Source organism: Amblyomma mixtum, chromosome 2 (assembly GCF_055824585.1).
Source record: "Amblyomma mixtum isolate Tamu chromosome 2, ASM5582458v1, whole genome shotgun sequence".
NCBI classification, from domain to species: Eukaryota; Metazoa; Arthropoda; class Arachnida; order Ixodida; family Ixodidae; genus Amblyomma; species Amblyomma mixtum.
In genome coordinates this window covers 66444827-66464462 of record NC_143013.1, presented here as the reverse complement: position 1 = coordinate 66464462, position 19636 = coordinate 66444827, and the positions used below count along the sequence as shown (strand labels likewise).

At 49.4% G+C, this 19636-nt stretch overlaps 1 protein-coding gene across 1 annotated transcript in view; it reads right to left on the bottom strand.

The window, feature by feature from the left end:
- dgo (ankyrin repeat domain containing protein 6 diego) overlaps positions 1 to 19636 on the bottom strand; it is a 182131-nt gene that overhangs the window by 65792 nt on the left and 96703 nt on the right. The window contains exons 2-3 of the mRNA XM_089571760.1: positions 18351 to 18694; positions 10501 to 10599 (exon numbers count right to left, since the gene is read on the bottom strand). Of these exons, the coding sequence (XP_089427886.1) occupies positions 10501 to 10599; positions 18351 to 18470 (219 nt within the window). The 5' untranslated portion in view covers positions 18471 to 18694. The remainder of the gene's footprint in view (positions 1 to 10500; positions 10600 to 18350; positions 18695 to 19636) is intronic.

The window sequence follows — 19636 nt, the reverse complement described above, 5'->3', positions numbered from 1 at the left end:
GGCGCCAGGCACCCTTTTGCCACGTTCGGCAACCGTAAATTCAACGGCTGCACAGCCGAGATCGTACATTCCTGCGTGACGTTTACGCGCGGAAGTTTCTTGCAGAGAGCAGCTCTGACCGTGCCGCTCTAAAGGCGTGGAGGGTTTACGTTGTCGCGGTGGTGTACGTCAGTTTAATGAGGCGATGGAAGCCTCGACGTCTAAATTTCAATCTCCGGATCGCCACGACTATACATGGGCTTCGCTGCTTGGAAGAAATAAAAAATAACGACCGACATAAAACACTGGGTGTGGCCTGTCTGCATAAGCCTTCGTGGAACTGCAATAAATTGAGGACGCCAGGCTGCTGGGGGGCGATGACTCTATACCACTCTAGCAGTAAGCAGACGACGTCTTCTGCAGCTGAACACTCCGAGTCTCAATTCGTCTAAGCTTGTAACGACTCCGGAGCACTCAGGGCGTTGGACTTGTACTTTGCAGTTGACGTTTGAGTCTTCGATGACCCCGTAAAAGTCTCGCACGTCTTCGCTGCCTCGCTTCATTGCCGGCGATCGGAAATTAAAACGATTGAAATGATGCGCCTCCGGTCAAGCCTAGAATTGATTCCACTTCAATAGTTGTAATCTGGAGTAGACTGCCAAGGCGTATTGCTGCGCAAACGTCTCCAGTATGCCTTCGAGATTGCCCCTTGCTCTATAGCCGAACCTTCGGCCTCCCGATTCCAAGAAAAACCTTCTAACAACGAAGCCTAGAAGCCAGGCACCTGCTGAGAGAAGAGGGGTGTTGGGGGGCAAGAGGACCCGGCCCTCCAGCCCCAATACTTTTGCGAGTGTTCTTGTTTGGTACGCAACCCTCCTTCGCTGATGCAAAATATTACCTTGGGCCACTCCCGAAAATATTCCTTCGCGTATGCGCTGATGCATAAATGAAACTGAAATGGCATTCTGTCCGGCGCCATCAGTGACGTCACGAACAAAGACGTCATAGCCAGACAATGAAGGGTTCGATGTAACGAGCGCAGCGCCCATTCCGTACGGACATGGGAGCCACATTGTATCCTGCACCCAGCGTGACAGCCCGTTGAAAGGACCTTACCCCCGCCGCGCACGCGCGCTCCGTGGAGGAGGCGAAATCCAATTGCGCATTCGAACGGCGTCGGCCGGAGGACATGACAGGCAGCGAGGGCGCGGGACGGCTGACCCCAGTGGTATGTACGCACGCTTGGCGCTGGATTACGGGAGAGACGAAGCGCCCTTTGGGATTGCCGACGCTGACTCGCTGTTTCCGTCCGTCCGGTAGACGCTGGGAGGATGGCGTTTACGAAATGTCTGTCCCATCAAACACACAAGCGCGTCTGTTTAATACTGCCGAGCGGAGGGATGGCGCCAACTTGTGTGGTCTTCGACGCGCAGAAGCGCTTTTGCTGGTACCGGCGCGAGAGCGCGGTGTGCCCATTCGATCACCCTGCCGCGGCGTACATGGCGAGCGTAGCCTAGGGGGACCCTCTTTCTTTCTCCCTCGTAGATAATTGATTACGCAGCTACGCTCGCCTACATAAGTGTCGTGCGCGCATATCCGCGTAATAGATACACTGCATCTGTGCCTCGGCGCGTCCCCGTACGCGATGCAGCAGCTCGGCAGGGCATACCTCTCACGCTGTAACGCGTTTGAGGACACGGGTAATTTAACACAGCGCGGATTTCGTCCATTTTTTTTATTTGTAGCTATTACCCTGTTTCCCCTCTCTTTTTTTATATTTCCGGTTGGGTGTCGGACGCTCTAGGAGTATTGTTGAACAGCTAGGGTTGTTCCATTGCTGCATCGGTATACAACAGATATTGTGCGACTGCGCCATGATATGGAGCAGGGTGCAATGGCACCTCTATAGGAACGAATGGGTTGGCAGCACCGGAATCCGCACATGGGAATCCATATGATGTTAGGCAAAGTGTAGAGTCTTTCACAACACATTCGAAACTACGACGCCGATATAGGAAATGACATGCATTTGCATCGTTTCGTTAGTACCCGACCATACATGCTTCATATATCCTTTTTTTTTTTTTTTTTGGGGGGGGGGGGGGGGGGAGAGAGAGAGACGATTACTTTCACCCTAGCCTATCTTGTAGTTTTGTTGCTATTGCATCATGATCCGTCAACTGTCCAGGAACTATGGCTTCAGAGCAGTTAATAAAGTCGAGACCAAAAACCGCCAATAGTCGAAAGGCGGACACTTCGTCGGGCTGAACTGTCCTTCCGAAGGCCTCAACAGCAACGGAGCTTTGACATACTATATGTTGGTTGGATGTCTGAAGCGCTGCCCCTGGATAGGGATGTGATTCAACCCTAGCAGGTTTATTCCAAAGTGTCTTCCATTGCCCATAATACGTAATTCTCTCAGCAGGTGTCCAAAGCCAAGAATAGGTACATGGACGATGCATTCTGCTTCATCTGTGCCCGCAGAAAGCTGGCTTACCGTGTGCACCGCCGTGTGGTGCAGAATGGACACAAGACGGGTGGTCTCGCTCCTGTCTGGGCAACGAATTCGGTCTTCACGTCTGGCTCGCGACGCCGCTTGTAGGACGGCAGTGGCTGTTCAGAAGGGGGAGCGCGAAGAAGTGCCAGCACCGTCAAAACAGAGGGGAGAATTTGAGAAGAACAAAACACGCGAGGAACGGCGCACGCGGGACACGAGTTTGCGTCGCCCTGCGTTCCAAGAACAAAGGGCCGGCTACTGCTTCTCAGTTTTTCTTTCGGGGAGGGGGGGTTGAAGGGGCGTTCCGGGCCAAATATGGGTCAAGCGTGCGCCGCCGCCGCTACCGTCGTCCCAGCGCTGCCGCAGAAGCTGCCGCGATGGCCATCGTGCTTGCATTCCGACGGACGCTGCTCCGCCGACTTCGAAGTGTGTCAACGAAGGCGGCGAAGACTGTACACGGCTTACGCATGTACTCCGCTAAAGGGACAAAGCACAGAGAACGCTGCAGTGCCTTGGGAGCCGTTTATAGAAGAGCCGCTTGCGGGCAGCTTAGTTAGGTCAGACAAGACGGTTGAAAAGAGTCGAAAGCGAGAGAATGGAGGAAAGATTTTTGTGGTCGTGCATGCAGGGTCCAAATCGACTGGACGGGGAAGTACGTTTTTTCATATACAGGCAAAAGTAGCCCGATGGTAAGTATTCGAATCAATAAAAACAAAATCTCGTTGAGACCCTTGTTTTAGAGACTTTTCTATTTTTAGTCCTCTTACATACGGCGGAAAAGTGATGCAGAAATGTTGTAGCGCAGCTTGGAAGTAGTGTGACATTGGGTAGCTTGGAAGTCCATGCGTTGCACTAATGACCTATAAGCTCACCCATCGGTAACACTTAGCATTAATGAACAGTAAATAAATTAATTCCGTGCAGCAGGTACAGAAGTTGAGGCAGAGGAAACGGCATGACTTCTCACACTGAAAAAAAAAATATCGTAACAAAATGCACCACATAGCCCACTGCGCATCGTATGCCAGAATTCAACATGAATGTGGTATGGACGAATGCTTGTCTGACCATAGCCAAGCGCTCAAATGTATCTGCTCCTACTTCAACCGGCTACAGAGAACTTCCTTACCCCAACCTATATGGGCAAAGTACGTACGTAGTACTTAACCAAGAGAAAGAGCGGACACAAACTGACGTAGTGGAGGCACTTTGGGGGATTCGCGATACACTTTAAACTGCAATTTCATTTAGAAAAACGTTCCACGTATTCACCCATCATGTTGGTCTGGGTGAGAAAATAGCTATACCATCCTTTTGAAATGTGGGCTGAATGTATTCGGACGTGTACTCCGTTTGTAGCAGACCTGTGCTCTCATATCCTCCTGTGGCTGCATGCAGGAAGGTGGAATTGCATGTATGCACGTGACTGCTGGTCTCCAGCGTATCACCTGAGCCCCTGAAATCACATCGCGTAGTCGTACGCGGGTGTGACGCCCCAATTATTTTGATTTGTGGCGTCCTGTATAATAAATACCACGTGACGTTGTGATGCAACGGTACTGTAACGTCATCGTATTTTTCTGTCGGCAGCCACCCACGCTGTACTACCTCATTTGCAGAGCTATAGCATGGTAAGAAAAAAAAAAAAGACACGCTATTTGATCGAATTATAGCTTGTATGGTTCGCAGATGATTTAAGACAACAGCGTCCATCATACACGCATGCAATACTTGTTGTTGGGCTAGTTGGTTAGGATCCGTGCTAGCAGTGCACTAAGGACAAGGCACAAGAACTCGTCCCGTCTTACTTCTTGTTCCTCGTCCTTAGTGCGCCGCTAGCATGGACAGACGCATGGTCCTCCCACAAGTAGCAACAACCGTAAAAGGACGCGGTGGCTTAGTGATTAAGGCCACCGGCGTCCTCTGCTACGGCGTCTCTCACAGCCAATGTGCAGCCACGGGACGCTAACCCTGACATATAACGTTCCATAGCAATAACCACAATTTTTAGTTTTTTTTTTGTCAGATTTCCTTCAGGCCCCTTTATTTAAAGCTTTTGCAACTCACACGAGAGAAATTATTCGTAGAACAAGACGCTGACTGAAACCCAACACTAACAAGGGGGCATAAGCGGCCTCAAAAGGATTCACGGGAAGCAATAGATCTGCCCTACATTTCGCGAGTCGCCCGAACGGGCCGAGAACGCCTCTTTACAGCTTGCACCGGTCATAGTGCTGCTGAAGTTTTCTTCTGCTTTTTCTTAAGAATAGCGCGTGCAGGCAGCATTTGCAATCAACTTACCCGTACAACAGCGTCCCCGCACCAACTGACTAATGGCGACCTCCGAAGAAGTGAATTAAGCACAGCGAGCGAGCACCCGACAAAGCGTCATTTGCAGATTATCTTGCGGACACATGAGCCGCGAAAATGTGGGGCGTCCTCCACTCTGGACACAATTAGCAGGCCGTGCCCTACAACCGCCGCGTACCCACCCCACCCTGTCGTGTTGTCCTGCGCAGTTTACGCATCTCTGGTCCGTCCACACTGTTATCCTCTCCCCCCACAGGGGCAGTTACCTCCAGTGTCTTGAGTGCATACGCAACCGCTGACGATCATTACACTGGCGACTGCTCAGCGACAGCCTGTTTTCCTTCTCTTTTTGTCTTTACTTTCAAGAGCACATTGCTTACGGATGTGTGTCATGCCCTCTGGAAATTATCCGCGCCACTTTGCTCGGCTCTGGCTGGGCTTCTTGCATGACAGATGCATGTGAGCTGGGTGTGCCGCTTGACCGGGTTGAGTACACAGATAGGGCGTAAGCAGCCCCGTCGATAGCTTTGCACAATGACGTATAAACGAATGGCCGCTGCACGTCTTTTCCTTGTCGTAACCTTCGACGCTGTCCGCGTGTAACAGCTGCCTACACTGAAGGGTCGGAAGCCCCTCATTAACATAACTAGCGTGCATGACCTGTCCTTGTTGTGAGTCCAGCGCTACTGGGCGTCTTTTATGTCCGACTTCGACAGGACCCGTTCGCTCACCGCTCCTGCTTCCATTCCGTCGTGATACTGTGCGCCTGTCCGGCTATTGTTTCATCTGACCGGTTTCGTCCGTGATACCACTGTACCCTGAGCAGACGGAGAGGCGCGCACGATAAAGACCCCCGCAAGTGACCGGACCGAATGAGGTGTAAGTGGCGGGTCGCTGATTTTTACAGACACATCAATAGGGTGGAACTCCCGAATCACGTACGTCCATCCGAATCTCTTCACCATACTTCGAAGGTCGAATCGGCGCGGAGGAGTTTTATCACTATGTCGAATTGGGTACGTCGATAGCCGTGTCTTCGATGGCTCCCCGTACATTGAAGTTCTGCAGAGGGTTGAAGCGCAGGATGGTCATTCTTTTGCTGATTAGCTCAAAGGCGATCTTGACACTGCTCTAGTATGCCGCTGGGTCTTGTGACCTAAGCACCCTTATTTGTTGCACATAGAAACCACTGTAGTTATAAGGTATATGACCCTCGCAGCTATTGTACCACAAAGCGTGCTCGCAGCTCGGCTAAGCGAGGGATAGAGGTTGACGGGCAACTAAATAAGCGAGTGTATAGTTCAAACCCAAACTTTTATATCAAAATGGACAATTGGCAGTGAGTTAGTACGGGTAATTGGCGAACTTCTCGCATTGCAATGAGTGAAGAGCGAATGCAGCAGTGTTCGGTTAGCACATAGTGTGGAGATTGGGTGGGAAGCGGGACTGCGTGAGGCAGTGAGTGAGTGGATGAGCCAGCAAAGGCGGCTCCGAGTGAGTCATTAAGTACAACTTAGAATTCCTGGTCTCGTCATCATCGTCGTCATCCCTCTAACTACGTTCATTGCAGGGCAAAGTCCTCTCCCACTGACCTCCAATTAACCTTGTCCTACTCCAGTTGAAACCACCTTGGTCAAGCAGCAACAAGAGCGTCCCTCTAATCACACTGTAACATATGCTGTGTGAGCGAAGACAGACGCGTACTAGTTTTAAAAAGGTGCTGGCGGTTTAGCACTGCTAAGCACGAAAAGCTCTTCTCAGATGTGCAAAAATTTGGGCTGGCCTCTATTGCAAGATAGACGCAAATACCTTAGACTTCAGCTATTTTACAATATTTTTATAGGTGCAACAGGTTTGTCTAAAGATTCATATACATGAAAGCTCCCAGATATATCCTCCCGTTTAGATCATTCTTTAAAGGTTCAAGAATACCAGTGCCGTATAAATGTCTTTAAAAACTCATTTTTTCCCAAAACAGTTCACAACTGTAATAAACTGCCAGAAGTAGTTGTCTTAGCCCCGCAATCTTATTTTGAAGATGCTCTGTCGCAACTCTCGTTGAATTAATCTTTTTTACGTCTTTCTTGCTTTCACGATTCTTTTGTTATCAGTTTGCTCAGCATTGGAATGCGTTGTATTTTTATTGTTTGTTTGTTTGTTTGTTTGTTTGTTTGTTTGTTTGTTTGTTTGTTTGTTTGTTTGTTTTTTACACAGTGTCATCTGCATGACGATGTATGCTTTGCAACTGTATCCCCCCAACAAAAATGACCACGACAGGCGCTGTAGGTACCTGAATGAATAAATAAATAAGCAGCTGTTTGCAGGTGGACACCACAGTCACGTACCCGAAAGCGCGATTGAGGTGTCCACTGACTCAGGGAGCCAGTTTTGCGCGTTGCGTTTCCTTTCGTGACTTTTGCGCACAGGTGGAACTTATGAAGCCGGCAATGTGCAATGCACAGCGCGACAGTGCTGTAGTTTAACATGAGGCGTGATCGTCTGCAGCGATAGTATAGTGCTCTCGCGTGGTGGCCAGCGAAGCTGATCTGTTCGCTGCGATCTGGACATAATTTTCCTTGACCAACCGCCAGACTTCCAAACTGGCCAAACTCCTCTGCGGTTGGCATTTGCCGTGCATCACCCTGTGTCGCCTCTCAAGAGAAACGCCTCCACACGCGACAAAGCACAGCGGGACAGGCTTTATTTTTTTCTCGGGAGCAGCGGCGTTAAGAAGGACCAGCGGCGCGCTGCGCGACGCTCATTAGAGCGTCATCCATCACGGAAGGCGGTCCAACGGCGCGTTGCCTCTGCAATTTGGCCGCTCTGCGCGCGTGCTAGCAGACGCCAACTCCACGCCGGGCAAAGGATGCTCCATCCGCGGATCAGTCTCTCGCCTTCTCGCAACCTTTCGTTTTCAAGAGCAGCAGCGCCGGGAGCTGCAGTCACGGAAGGAGCGAAGAGAAAATGCGACACTGGAGGGCTATAACCCCTTATGGAGCGGATGCCACACGATTTCCAGCAGATTGTCACTCGCACGTGCTGGAATATAGAATTCAGTTTTCTGACGAGCACCCGTACAATAAATCCGAGGCTGGAACAGTGCTCACTTTTGAAACGAGTGTATTGGCGAAAAATGCAGCGAGATGCAAGCATATTAGGCATAACGTTTTGCCGTCTACATGCTATTGCTGCTGCTGGTTGTTGCCGGCGGCCCTCGGCAACACACTGCGGAAAGGGTCACGGCTCCCACTGCTCCAGCGCACGCCAGGAGCGCTTGCTTTCCAATCAAAGAAAGCGTACGTGTCTAGGTAAGGACTGCGATTCAGCTGCAGTTGCTAACCTAACTTTGCTCCAGATACCTTTACTGGCGTCGACCGCTAGGCACTGTCACCTCGTTAGCTACTTACTACAGCCACACCATCTAAAACTACAGAACACCCAAACTTCTGCCACATCATTACGAGGCGTTGCAGAATGTCCCTGCAACAAAACGGCGGTCTACACTAAGAACATAGCCTGTTTGGCTTAAAAGTTGCACGACCGTGAACTTGCACGATAGGCATCAGGGAAACGCCTTTTGAGCATGCGGCAACTCGGATTTCTCTTGGCAATGCATACTGCATTTAGCACAGTAGGGATCATTTACTTGAATCATGGACAGGCGACGCGTCATTTGGTTGATTAATGACAAAAGGGTCCACGAACACGAGAAAAGAAAGACATGGCGGTGGAACCAGCAAGGGCGCCATCTGCTTCACCTTTACATGAACAGCCCTTGGCTCAGCGAGAACATGTCAAGGCAGGGAAGTCTCGGGGGGCCATGCTGGCGTCTGACTGAGTGCTTCATTGTTACTGGACTGTGTGGTCAGTCTTTTTGTGTACTAAGCAGCGTTTGTTTCGTCCAGCAATTTTCGTTTGCTAAACTAAGGCGAAGCTTACGTTAGTTTGGTTGGTTTAGGGGGTTTAACGTCCCAGTGCGACTCGGGCTATGAGGGACGCCGTAGTGAAGGGCCCCAGAAATTTCGACCACCTGGGGTTCTTTAACGTTCACTGACATCGCTGAGTATACGGGCTTCTAGAATTTCGCCTCCATCTAAATTCGACCGCCGCGGCCAGGATCGAACCCGCGTCTTTTAGGTCAGCAGCCGAGCGCCATAACCACTGAGCCACCGCGGCAGCCTGAAGCTTACGTTAAGCACGTGAACATACATGAGCTTTGAGCTTTCGTTGAGCGTTGCGGCGTGCTTACATCGAGTACGTTCGTTCTACTCCCCTCTTCTCAGAAGATGTCGCCTCAGAGCAAACGCGCCGAACAGTGGCAAGTGCATCCTGCGCGTTGGGAATGAAAGACAGTTCACTACTTCATTTCAATAACATTTGGCGCGATATTAGTTCTGCGGTGCACCGAAGTCTCAACAGAAAGTCGTTGGCACTAGGCGCACCTTATACACCACGTTGTGTATAAGGTACAACGCACTAAAAATGCCACGACGTCCGCTCCAGGAGCACTGATCGCGCTGCCCCTGGAGTGCCCCAAGCACGAAGCTCCTCTTCATGAGCTCCATATGCAGAGCACGTATGTGTTCATGCCATCGTCGGGGCGTCGGCTCCGCGTTCGGTGGTCGTGGCGGCGGTTATGATCATTCGTCACGCCTGGTGCATCCCCTCTCTCACTCTTGCACTGCTGGAATGCCGCCTCTATCTCCTCCCTCAACCTGGACGCGTACACCGGACGTTCGTACACCGCAGCCAGTCTTCCTTCCTCTAAGGCGTTTTCTTTTTCAACTCATCTCCGTCGCCGTGTTCCTGCCTGGGCCACCTTTTGCTTCATTTGCTTCGCAGGGAGCGCTGACGATGAGCAGGTCGTGTGTACGGCGCGGACCGAGAGCACGCTGGCTCTCTTCTTATGATTACTTCTTCTGTATCACATCCCGAATATATTATAACCGATAACAAGATGCCACCGCAACGGCGAGGCCCTTCTTGGAACGTCGGGCTTCTCGGTACAAGGGCTGCGGTGCTTGGCAGAAGCCCGACGGATGCGCGTTTCCTTGCGACACTTTTTTTCTTTCTTTCTTACAGCGCTAGAATTTTGATGAGAGCGACGAGCCTATTTCCCTGCGCTCGATGTTCGCACCCAGAAGTTCGCCGATAAGCCGCTCTTTCGAAAGTCAGTCGCAAAGGGAGGGCTAACAGTGCGATACGAATATCCCGGGGCTGCGAAAACAGCTCGAGGAGCTACACCCAGCTCCGCGAACAGCGCCCCACTTACTGAGTGGCCGACTGGAGGTAGGCATTGCTAGTCTGAGCCAAGACCCAGGCAGTATGTAAAAGAGCTTCTGCGTTCAAACTTCGTGGAATGATGTGGTGCATCTGCGAACTGGTAGCGCTTGGAGCGCTCATCGCGTCAGTCCAAAACAAACAGGAAAAGTAGAAAAGAACGAACGGCAGATGACGCACGTCTGCGAATTACACACTACCAAAAGAAGTGAATTTAGAGAAACACTAAAATTCTTTTCTTGTTGTTCGCTTTTCACTTGATGGAAGAGAGAGGGTATGTACGTCTGCATTATAGTGCATCGGTCGCTTCGTTCCTGTAACTGACCGCCCTTGTTCCTTGCGGATGAATGGCGATTGAGGCTCGAGTCGCGAGAATAGTTTTGTGCAAGGCGAGCACTGCATTTCAGAATAATAAGAGAATGGATAGCACTTACAGCATCCAGAGCGTTGACTTTGGCTCCGGCTAGGATGAGAGCTCGTGCTGTGTCCACGTAGCCGTTGGCTGCGGCCATGTGCAGCGCCGTCCGACCCTCCTGCGGACACAGGAAGACGTGGACACCGGTTAGTTGTCACCGCATTTTTTCGTTATCCTTCTTAGATACTGTTAGCTTCCACCATTAGCCAGGTAGCTTTACTTCCTAAAGCGACGCAGAGGAAGCACTGCCTCGATTGCGCTGATGCTTTCTAGGAAATTAACCGGAAAATACTCCTGGTGTGTGCCAGTGCTTCCTGCTGACCACTCAGCGCTATATAGGAATCTTTAACGTGGGTTATTAGTTGACGAAAGGGCAATAAACCGGGACGTGTTATTGCAAGCACCGCAAAAGCCATGAGAAGGAAGAGCGTCAAGGCATGTGCGCAAGAAGGTAGCTTAGAAGCTCTCTGCAATGCAGAGATGAGTGTTTCGATGCGAAAACGGCAGTCTTCGAAGAGAACAGAGCACAAGTCTGAAACAGATCTTACAAACCCTACTGCACGACAGACCCGAACCGTCAAAGTGTGGAGGAATGGTGCCTTGCCAGCTTTTGCAAGAGCCAGCAGATGTTCTTGCGTTATTGTGGCTTGCTTAGACGCAAAACAGGCAGCTGGTTGGAACGGGCACAACGTAGTCACTAAGTCAACATCTTGTGCCCCTGGGATCTAGGCTATTCGCACTTTGGTCGCACACTAAGCTACTGAGCATAACATGGTCAGTTCAATCGTGCACTTCGAATAAAACCTTTATTCCTACACTTGTTTTGTTTTTTTAATTTTTTGGACAGTGCTGCTACTCGGCTTGCGAAAAACACGAGCAATATTGCCGTACGGCGAAAGGCAGTAGTCAGTCTCCCGCCAGCGAGTACCCTGGATACAGCACTCCACCGATTGGATTCTCACTCCCTACGGAAGCCAACCTTCTTGTGCGAATAACAAGCCCAGGATTCTTGGGCATAAATTTTAGGTTTGAAGCAACTGTGGAATATTGTAAGGTATTGTTATGGAAATATTGAAGGCAATAGCATATTCTTCCGATGCATAACAAAAGCTTTCATTTAAATTGTTTCCATCACTCGCATCGAATAGTTAAGACTAGCATAGAAAACCAGTGGCTAACGTTTTTACGATAGCAAAAACGTTAATCTCAAAAAAAAAAAATTTAAGCGTGCCAAGGGGAGGTCTGCGGATACATTGATTGTTATAGTGGAGTCTTACGATGTATGAAAAAATTGTGTTCAAAAACAACTTCCCGTCAAAAAAAAAAAAAAAGAATGCGCTTGTCTAGAATTTCTGAATGTGCCATCGAATTGGGCTTCGCTATTTAAAGGGTACTGTCTTGAGCACCAGTCTATGAAATCTGTGTGCATGTTAAGGTGTAATGGCGCCGAAAGACACATTCCATACTGTGCTCTGATCTTCCGCTTCTTTAGCCCTTTCCTTCTCTCCCTTCTTTTCTCTCTTCACATGTAGCGTAGCAAACCCGGCACAGCCTAATTAACCTCCCTGCCTTTCCATTATTCGTTGTCTCTCTCCCGCCAAGAACACTTCGTTTTATGAAAGAATTGTGCAACGCCCCCTCTGTATGAAGAACGTAACGTTTTTGAGGGTCTAAAATGGCGGCTTATGTATCCACCTCGGCGTAGCAGCGAATTAAACACCGGTGACGCTCACCGGGCAGAGGCAGGGGAGACGGTTTCACAGGCTATTCACAGCTTTGCTGCACAAGCTCGCTGAACGAGCCTACGTGCATGCGCCAGGCTCTCGGCGTACCGCTCTCGAAGCAATAGTCATCGGATTCGACTGGGCGACACCGTCGTGGAGCCTACTGCCTGGAACATCTTTGAGTGTGAAAGAACTGATACGCGCAACAACACCGACCAAGAATCTTGTCATCTTTGGATCTTGTGCCGTTGCCTAGCAACACCGACGCCACCTTAAAAGAGAAATCAAATCAATGTTCACGACTGGAAGTCGAACCCGCGACGGCGCGAACAGATCGGCTTAGCAGGCCACTGCGCGAGAGCCCTATGTTATCACTGCGGCTTTTTTTTTTAATCTTTATTGCGTGGAATTGAACCGATCATACCTCGTGTTAACTAGCAACCCACTCTCGCGCTGTGCATTGCACACCGTTGTCTTTTTCCGCCCATACTGCCCGTGCTTTCGCACTATAATCGCTTTAACCAAAGTTATAACCCTGACTATTTGTTTTTGTCGCGAGTAGGCCTCATTTTTCCTTTTCTTCCTTCCTTTCTTTCTTTCTTCCTTTCTTTCTTTCATTCTCTCTTTCTTTCCTTCCCTCTTTCTTTCTTTCCTTCCCTCTTTCTTTCTTTCCTTCTCTCTTTCCTTCTTCCTTCCTTCCTTTCTGTCTTTCTTTCTTTCTTCCTCTCTTTCTTTCCTTCTTTTCTTTTGGAGCTAGTGCAGAGATAGAATCGTTACGTCGGTAAATCGTTGTCTCTATACCTTCCTAAGTTCCTAGGTCATCGAACACGCCGTCAGCGCTATCGTGAAACAGTCAACTACAGCACTTACGCGAAGTACCATGCATCGGTATTTTACGAAAAATCTGCGGTTCCAACATCCTCATGCGCAAAATATATACACGGCACCCTGCCTTCTAACTTCACTGCCAGTCTTTCCAGTTCTCCACGGGGCGCTCGAAATCTAGTCGCACTTTCTTTAAAGACACAAATTAATAACTGTCTCGGCAACACGAAATAAGCTGACGTCGGTTTCGGAAGAACGCGGTTGGGCCTCTGGGTGGAAGAAAGCACCTCCGAGGAGTGCGCGCCTCGAAAGCATTCCGCGGACTCTGCGGTCACGTTCTGCGACTTATCGCTCGATTTCCGACTCCTGTGGTCCGTAGGTGTTCTTTAAATTGGCACGCTTTTCACTGCTTCATTTTTTTTTTTTATCCATGCAGTGTTCCTGCTGTCCATTCTCCGTCATTTTTCTCCTGTCACACTAATCTCTGCCGTCTAGTTCCGCGCTACCATCCTTCTTATCTCCTCGGAGAAGACAGGATGGGGTCCTTTACGCCGAACTAATGGCAAAAAGCTATTTCATGCTACCGTTTTCGTTTTATTTTCAAGACTTTCCGTTGAGGCATTTCACCGGCCTATATGTCTTAGTCTTTCGCTCTCTGGCGCATAGTACTGAGAACAAAAAAAAATATTAAATACGGGCAGACGTTTCGGAGCGTGCGTTAAAAAAAAGGAAAGAAATAGGAAAAAGAGATAAGCAGTATGCACACGCATATGGCCCACTTTAAGAGATGAGCGTCGTCTTCCTCCGAGCCGCCAGTAATGCTGAGTTTGAGACTGTGCCTTGCGGGTTTTGCGAGTATCCGGTCGTGCAAGATATGGATGTATTCATGCGCTGCAGAGCGCGGACCCATCGTACGTGAGCATCACTTGTGATTACGGGCACGTATTTCAGCAATGTCGCGCGCACCAACGCGAAATCGTTAGGCTCTGTATGAACCGCATACTCTCCATTGCTTAACGGCGCCGGTGAGAAATGTCGGCTTCACAAACGCTCCGAGTCTTGATTTACTGGCCGCAACTTAATGAAGCGCAGCTGTCAAGGACACCTTCCTTGTAATGTGGCGTGACGAGAGCTAAGGACATATTCAATGAAAATCCTTGATATATGCGCTTGTGTTTCTTTCTGCGGGCCTTTAAAACGTGCATGACATTCGCTACGCTTTTTACTGGCGGCTTCGTTTGTTGCGAAATCTGGCCCTTGCTACGACTTCACGCCGCCCATGCCTGGCGGACAGCCACTGAGGTCATCCAGTAGGATGCAAGATGAGAAATAAATGGTGGTAGCTTCATTTTATAAGACGCGTCGTGCCCTCAATAAACGTGCAGCAGGTGCCAATTTCTACAGAACATCAAGGGCAAGATTGTAAAAACTACGACTCCTGTAACTGGTTTGCGGAGTCACTCATACATCAAACCGTGCATCGTGACTTGCCGACGTCCTCGGGTTCTGGCCCATTACGGTTGCCAACCGGGCAATTGTCAGCTATCGAAGAGCCTCCTCACCCAAAGCGGTTGCGTAGATGTGTCCCTGCCGTTGATGTAAACCACCTGTATGCTTACAATGTAAAAGATACTGAGATGTAGCACTCGACTCTTTGTATCCCAACGGTCGCTTGAGGCTAAAAAGTATGACCATGCGCCGTCCTCTACAAGCTGCCCACTTTCTGTTGCCCATTCCGAGTTCATTCGGTCCTCCGTCAGGGGTCACTCAGATATACTTGCGGCTTACAAGCGCCTGGCGAAGCGACCCGTCTAATTAGTGGTTAGCGATCGTACCTAAAACTGTCTGAAACTGTAACCTGTGTAACCTGTAACCTGTCTGAAACCTGTATACACCATGCATATACCACTATCAACACCCCCTAACCCCTCCCTCCCCGCCCGTTCCTTCCATGCGCACAACCTCTCTCCTACACCCACCTCGACCACACGACCGAAGGTCGCACATTATGGTGAACACCTTCTGGTTGGTTTCGACACTAGGTCTGCCCGTACCATGGGCTGGTAAACCGAAAGTATCTTTCAGTGTTGTACTCGGCTGAAACCATTGTCTGAAGCTGAATGCAATATGCAGCCAATCGTGAGGTTCAGCATTCAAATATCGCTTCCCCGTCGCCGCTGACGTGGACAGAACCAGTCCACTCCTCAAATGGTCTGAAAGAGGTTTAAAAACTCACGCAGGGTAATTCAGAAGCTAGAAGATTTCTGGTTGCTTGATAACAGAGTAGACAAGCGTCAGTACTTTTTGCGAGATGCATTCTAACTCTCTGCTCTGCCCGCGGATGAATAACTAGACGTCAGGGAGTGCTTAAATAGTGTGCTGTCTATTAATGTGATGTTAAAAATGGCGTATTGCTACTGTGTTACCTGTGTTACTTTATTAATGGCATGCTACTCACGTTTCCGGTGACGTGGAAGTAAGAGTTTGAAATGAACTCGCTCTAGAGCCGTTCTTAAGAGCCCTTCCTGTTTTTGTCGGCTCCCTGTAAGGGCTCCTCCTGTGTCCACTGCCTATTTCACTTTATACCCCTTTAAAATTTCCTTGGTTCATATCCCATACGAATCAAGAAAAAAAAAAAGATCGGCGTTATGTGCAAAAACCTGTGTCTTCATTCATGCAACTCTCGGGAAATGTGCTGTACTATGCCTTCTTGAAAAATAGAAAGGGCCATATTGTTTAACTGTGTCTTTCTGCTCTATTTCTGTGCTCTACTTAGCAGTACGACAACTTGTGTGTTTTTATTTCGAATACACATGAAAAGAAGCAGCAGAAGCTGCCCGCGGTGAAGAGGTTATAAATATTCAACATTATCTTAGATGCAATTACAGCTAGCAAACAGTGGCTGGCACCAACGCACGAATGAATAACAAAACACTGTTATTCTCTACGCTGCATAAAGAGACGTACTAAATGAATGCTTAAGAATTTAGGACAGCACACACCATGGCCGAGGTGCTAAAGCGCTGTGCACTTAATGCAGCGAGCGCAATCTAAACATCTCTGGCGTCCATTTTGACGATGTTTTATTTACATGAGCTAGCGGAGAAACAAGGGGCCTACATTGACGGAGTGGGTTCTCCTTGTGAGCATAGAGCATTTGCGGCATTGAAGAAGGATGTGTAAGGTATACCCACTCGGTCGTCTTATAAACACTCGCACACATGCAAACAAATAAACACACACCTATTGCTAAGCAGGCTCGGCAAGAATAGAGGCCGTTGATGCGCCCGCCCAGCCGTTATGTATAACGGCGCACCCAGGTCGAAAGGTTCCCGGCCAAGGCAAATGTTTAGACGCAGTGCGTGTGCCGCAGCGCCCCCTTCCTCATATTCCTATGAGGAACACGATGTCAGGCTGCGTTGATGAGTGTGGCGGGCCTGCCCGCGTGTGTGAGCTGCCTTGTCCCGCCGCCTCTGTTGCAAGTGGGTCACGTGTTCTCTTTCTGGCGGGAGATAGCGCGCTGAACAGACGGGCTAACCACGAGGCTCTGAGCTGTGGGCGTCTGACGGTCGTTAGAAAGCAAACTATACGGACTGCGTAGTCTGTGTGCAGGTAAGGAAACTGAAAAGAAAAAGCTGAAAGACATGAAACTGCGGTATTGAGCCCGATAATACCTCGGCTCATTCGACAGACAAGATTGCAGCCGATAACTGAGAACGCGTGCGTCGAGATCAAACACTGAAGCCGAAAGCCTTAATTTTGTTCCTTTTCAAAGTTATTAAAGTCAGTAACCTTTCTATGTACTCGTAGTCTCCAGCACCGATGTACAGTCTTTGTCTAAAGTAACGAGGCTGCATGGTTTGCTTCTAGCTCGTAAGGTGGAGCCCTTACAGCATCCCTGAATTTGAAATGGTCGTTAAAGGTAAGGACTGGGGGTCTTCTTACCTTCCAACACCTTTTGATCTTTAGGAAAGCCACAAGGGCTCCACTATTCAAGCTAGAAGCAAACCATGCAGCCTGGTTACTTTTGACAAAGACTGTACATAGCGTGGAACCGAGGCGATGCTTTGGGACCCCGATGTTTATTCCCATTTGAACTTCCTGAACCTCCTTTACGCTTTGTTCGTCACTTCTACACCTGAGGCTGCAGTGCTGAAAAATGCACTTTTTTCTGAACGTAAACTGCTGCATCGTGCAGTGAGCTTCGAGCAGTTGCTAAAAGAAAAACTTCCAGTTTTTCTTCACTGAGGGAGCAGTAAGTACACTGATAGGACATGACCGCAGAACTTGGACGCAACGGAGTTAAATTTGAATCTCGTCACGCGCTCGTCACCGGCGAGGCAATGTTTACGTTGGCCGCGCCGTTCTGATCGTATTTCGTTCCTTTTCGACTGCGTGGCGACTTACGCTTCGTACGTGTACCGATTCCGCATGACCGCTTCTTCTTTTGCTGCAGCATGTCGTTGCTTTGTTTTATTCTGCAGCACTGTGGTTAATTTTGGGCACCGTTTCTCACCTCTCATAATGCATAAGCGGTCTAGATATAGAGTACCGCACTGCCACCAAGTAGTGCCGAGTATCCCCAGGAGCGCTCAAATAGCAGTGATCTTTACTTTCGAATCCCTGAAAACAATCCGGAACTCCGATTCCTGAAAATTCGTGCGGGTTCCACATAACCTCCTTTCTAGCTCACCTTTCAAGATTCTACTGACATCGTTCGAATTGTTCATCTTTCGTCTGAAACAACTCAGAGGTAAGCTTTAAATTCCACGCCTAAATGAACCACGGCTAACAATGATCGGCGCAGTGGTTGCACAGTTCTTCAGAGGTAACTCGTAACAACAGCCTCTCTGAATCAATGCTGTTACAGTGGCACCTACAAGTAAGAAGTTTACTCCCGAATTTTTCTTACAATTCATCATTTCAAGGTTCTTCTCTTTACGGCTAAACTAATTCATTCATTCATTCATTCATTCATTCATTCATTCATTCATTCATTCATTCATTCATTCATTCATTTCATCATGAAACTCTACAAAAAACGCGAGCGAACAACTGTGCTCCACAATGTCTGGTTCTCCTCAAATTCTCAAATCTCGTTTCACTTTTTTCCATTTGATCAGAACTTATAATACCTTGGTTGCTTTTACAACCAGAAACATCTCGTATCTTTATAGTGGTCTAGAGTACTGGGGTTTCTGGGTTCTTACATTAGACACTCCAGAATATGCTACATCATGTCATTTCCCTGCACAAAGCAACAAATATCAGGGCGTCAAAAGTGCCAGCGACGCTGTTTCTACATTCTTCTCCCACGTACCGCGTCGGCCTCGATCCTGGCCCCGAGGCGGCACAGCTCGACCACGGTGTCCGTGTGACCCCCGACGGCCGCCTGGTACAGCTTCTCCGCCAGGGTGGGCACGTGGTCCGGGCCCTCCATTTCCGGCAGGCTGCCGACGCGGGCCTCGACGTCAGCGCCGCCTGGACACGACAGCCTCGGCCCCGTACTGCTTCAGTGCTGCTGCCCGGGGACCGCGGTGCGGTCGCACGTTCCTCCAGGCAGCGTCGAGCACGCCGCCCGCCGACTGGAGTCTCGGACGACGTCGGAGGAGGCCGCAGAAGGTAGGCCATAGCGGCAAGCCTTCCGCATGACCAGACTGGCACCTGCACATGAACGGGGACGGCCTGTGACAACGGCAAAGCCACCCAGACTCTTAGCCTCACCACGGCGGCGAATAAGAGGTACAAATCGCTGTAACATACCTCAGGGGAAGGGGGTAGGGTTACGAATCAAAGGAAGGATGCCGTAACACTCTCACTGTGTCTGACAGGACACCTGAACCATGCGCTGAAGTAACAGACAACGGGGGTGAGAGAATAAAGTTCAGGTACCTGTATATACCGTGCATCTACCCCTATCTACACCCCCCCCCCCCCCCCCTGCCCCTTGCTTCCATGCGCATAACCACTCTTACACCCACCTCGAACACACGACCAAAGGTCACACATTCTGGTGAACGCCTTCTGGTTGGTTCCGACACTAGTTCTCGTTGGTCTGCCCCTACCGTGGGCTGGTAAAGCGAAAGTATCTTCCAGTGTTGCACTCGGCTGCCCTAACCCTCTTCGTTTCTATACAAAGACCGAATTTGCACTTTCACTTTCTTGAATACTGGTCGTCGAGTACCGTGTGTTGAGCAGCACAGTGACATTATACCTATCGTTTTCTTTCGTATCAAAGATGTTCAGCAATAGCAACCGTTTGTTTAACCATGCCACTTTGCCCATGAAACATTCCCGCTGATTTTTAGTGATCACAAGGAACATAACCAGACAATGAGTATGTAGTTAAAAATAAACCAAACTCCGCTGAACGAACGCGCCATAAACAGGAACCGAAGTCCTAACCATTCTATCGTTGTATACATTGCTCATTCACATCCAAGCTATGCACAGTGGTCGTTTAAGTTCTGGACACTTGAGTTGTCTGTTCATTTTGGGGGCCAATTTACCACTACATGTCGCAGTAAAGCTGCCGCAGCAGCGAACGGAGACATAAGGCAAGACATATGGCTACTGTTATATTACAACACGCGGACCTCACCCGTG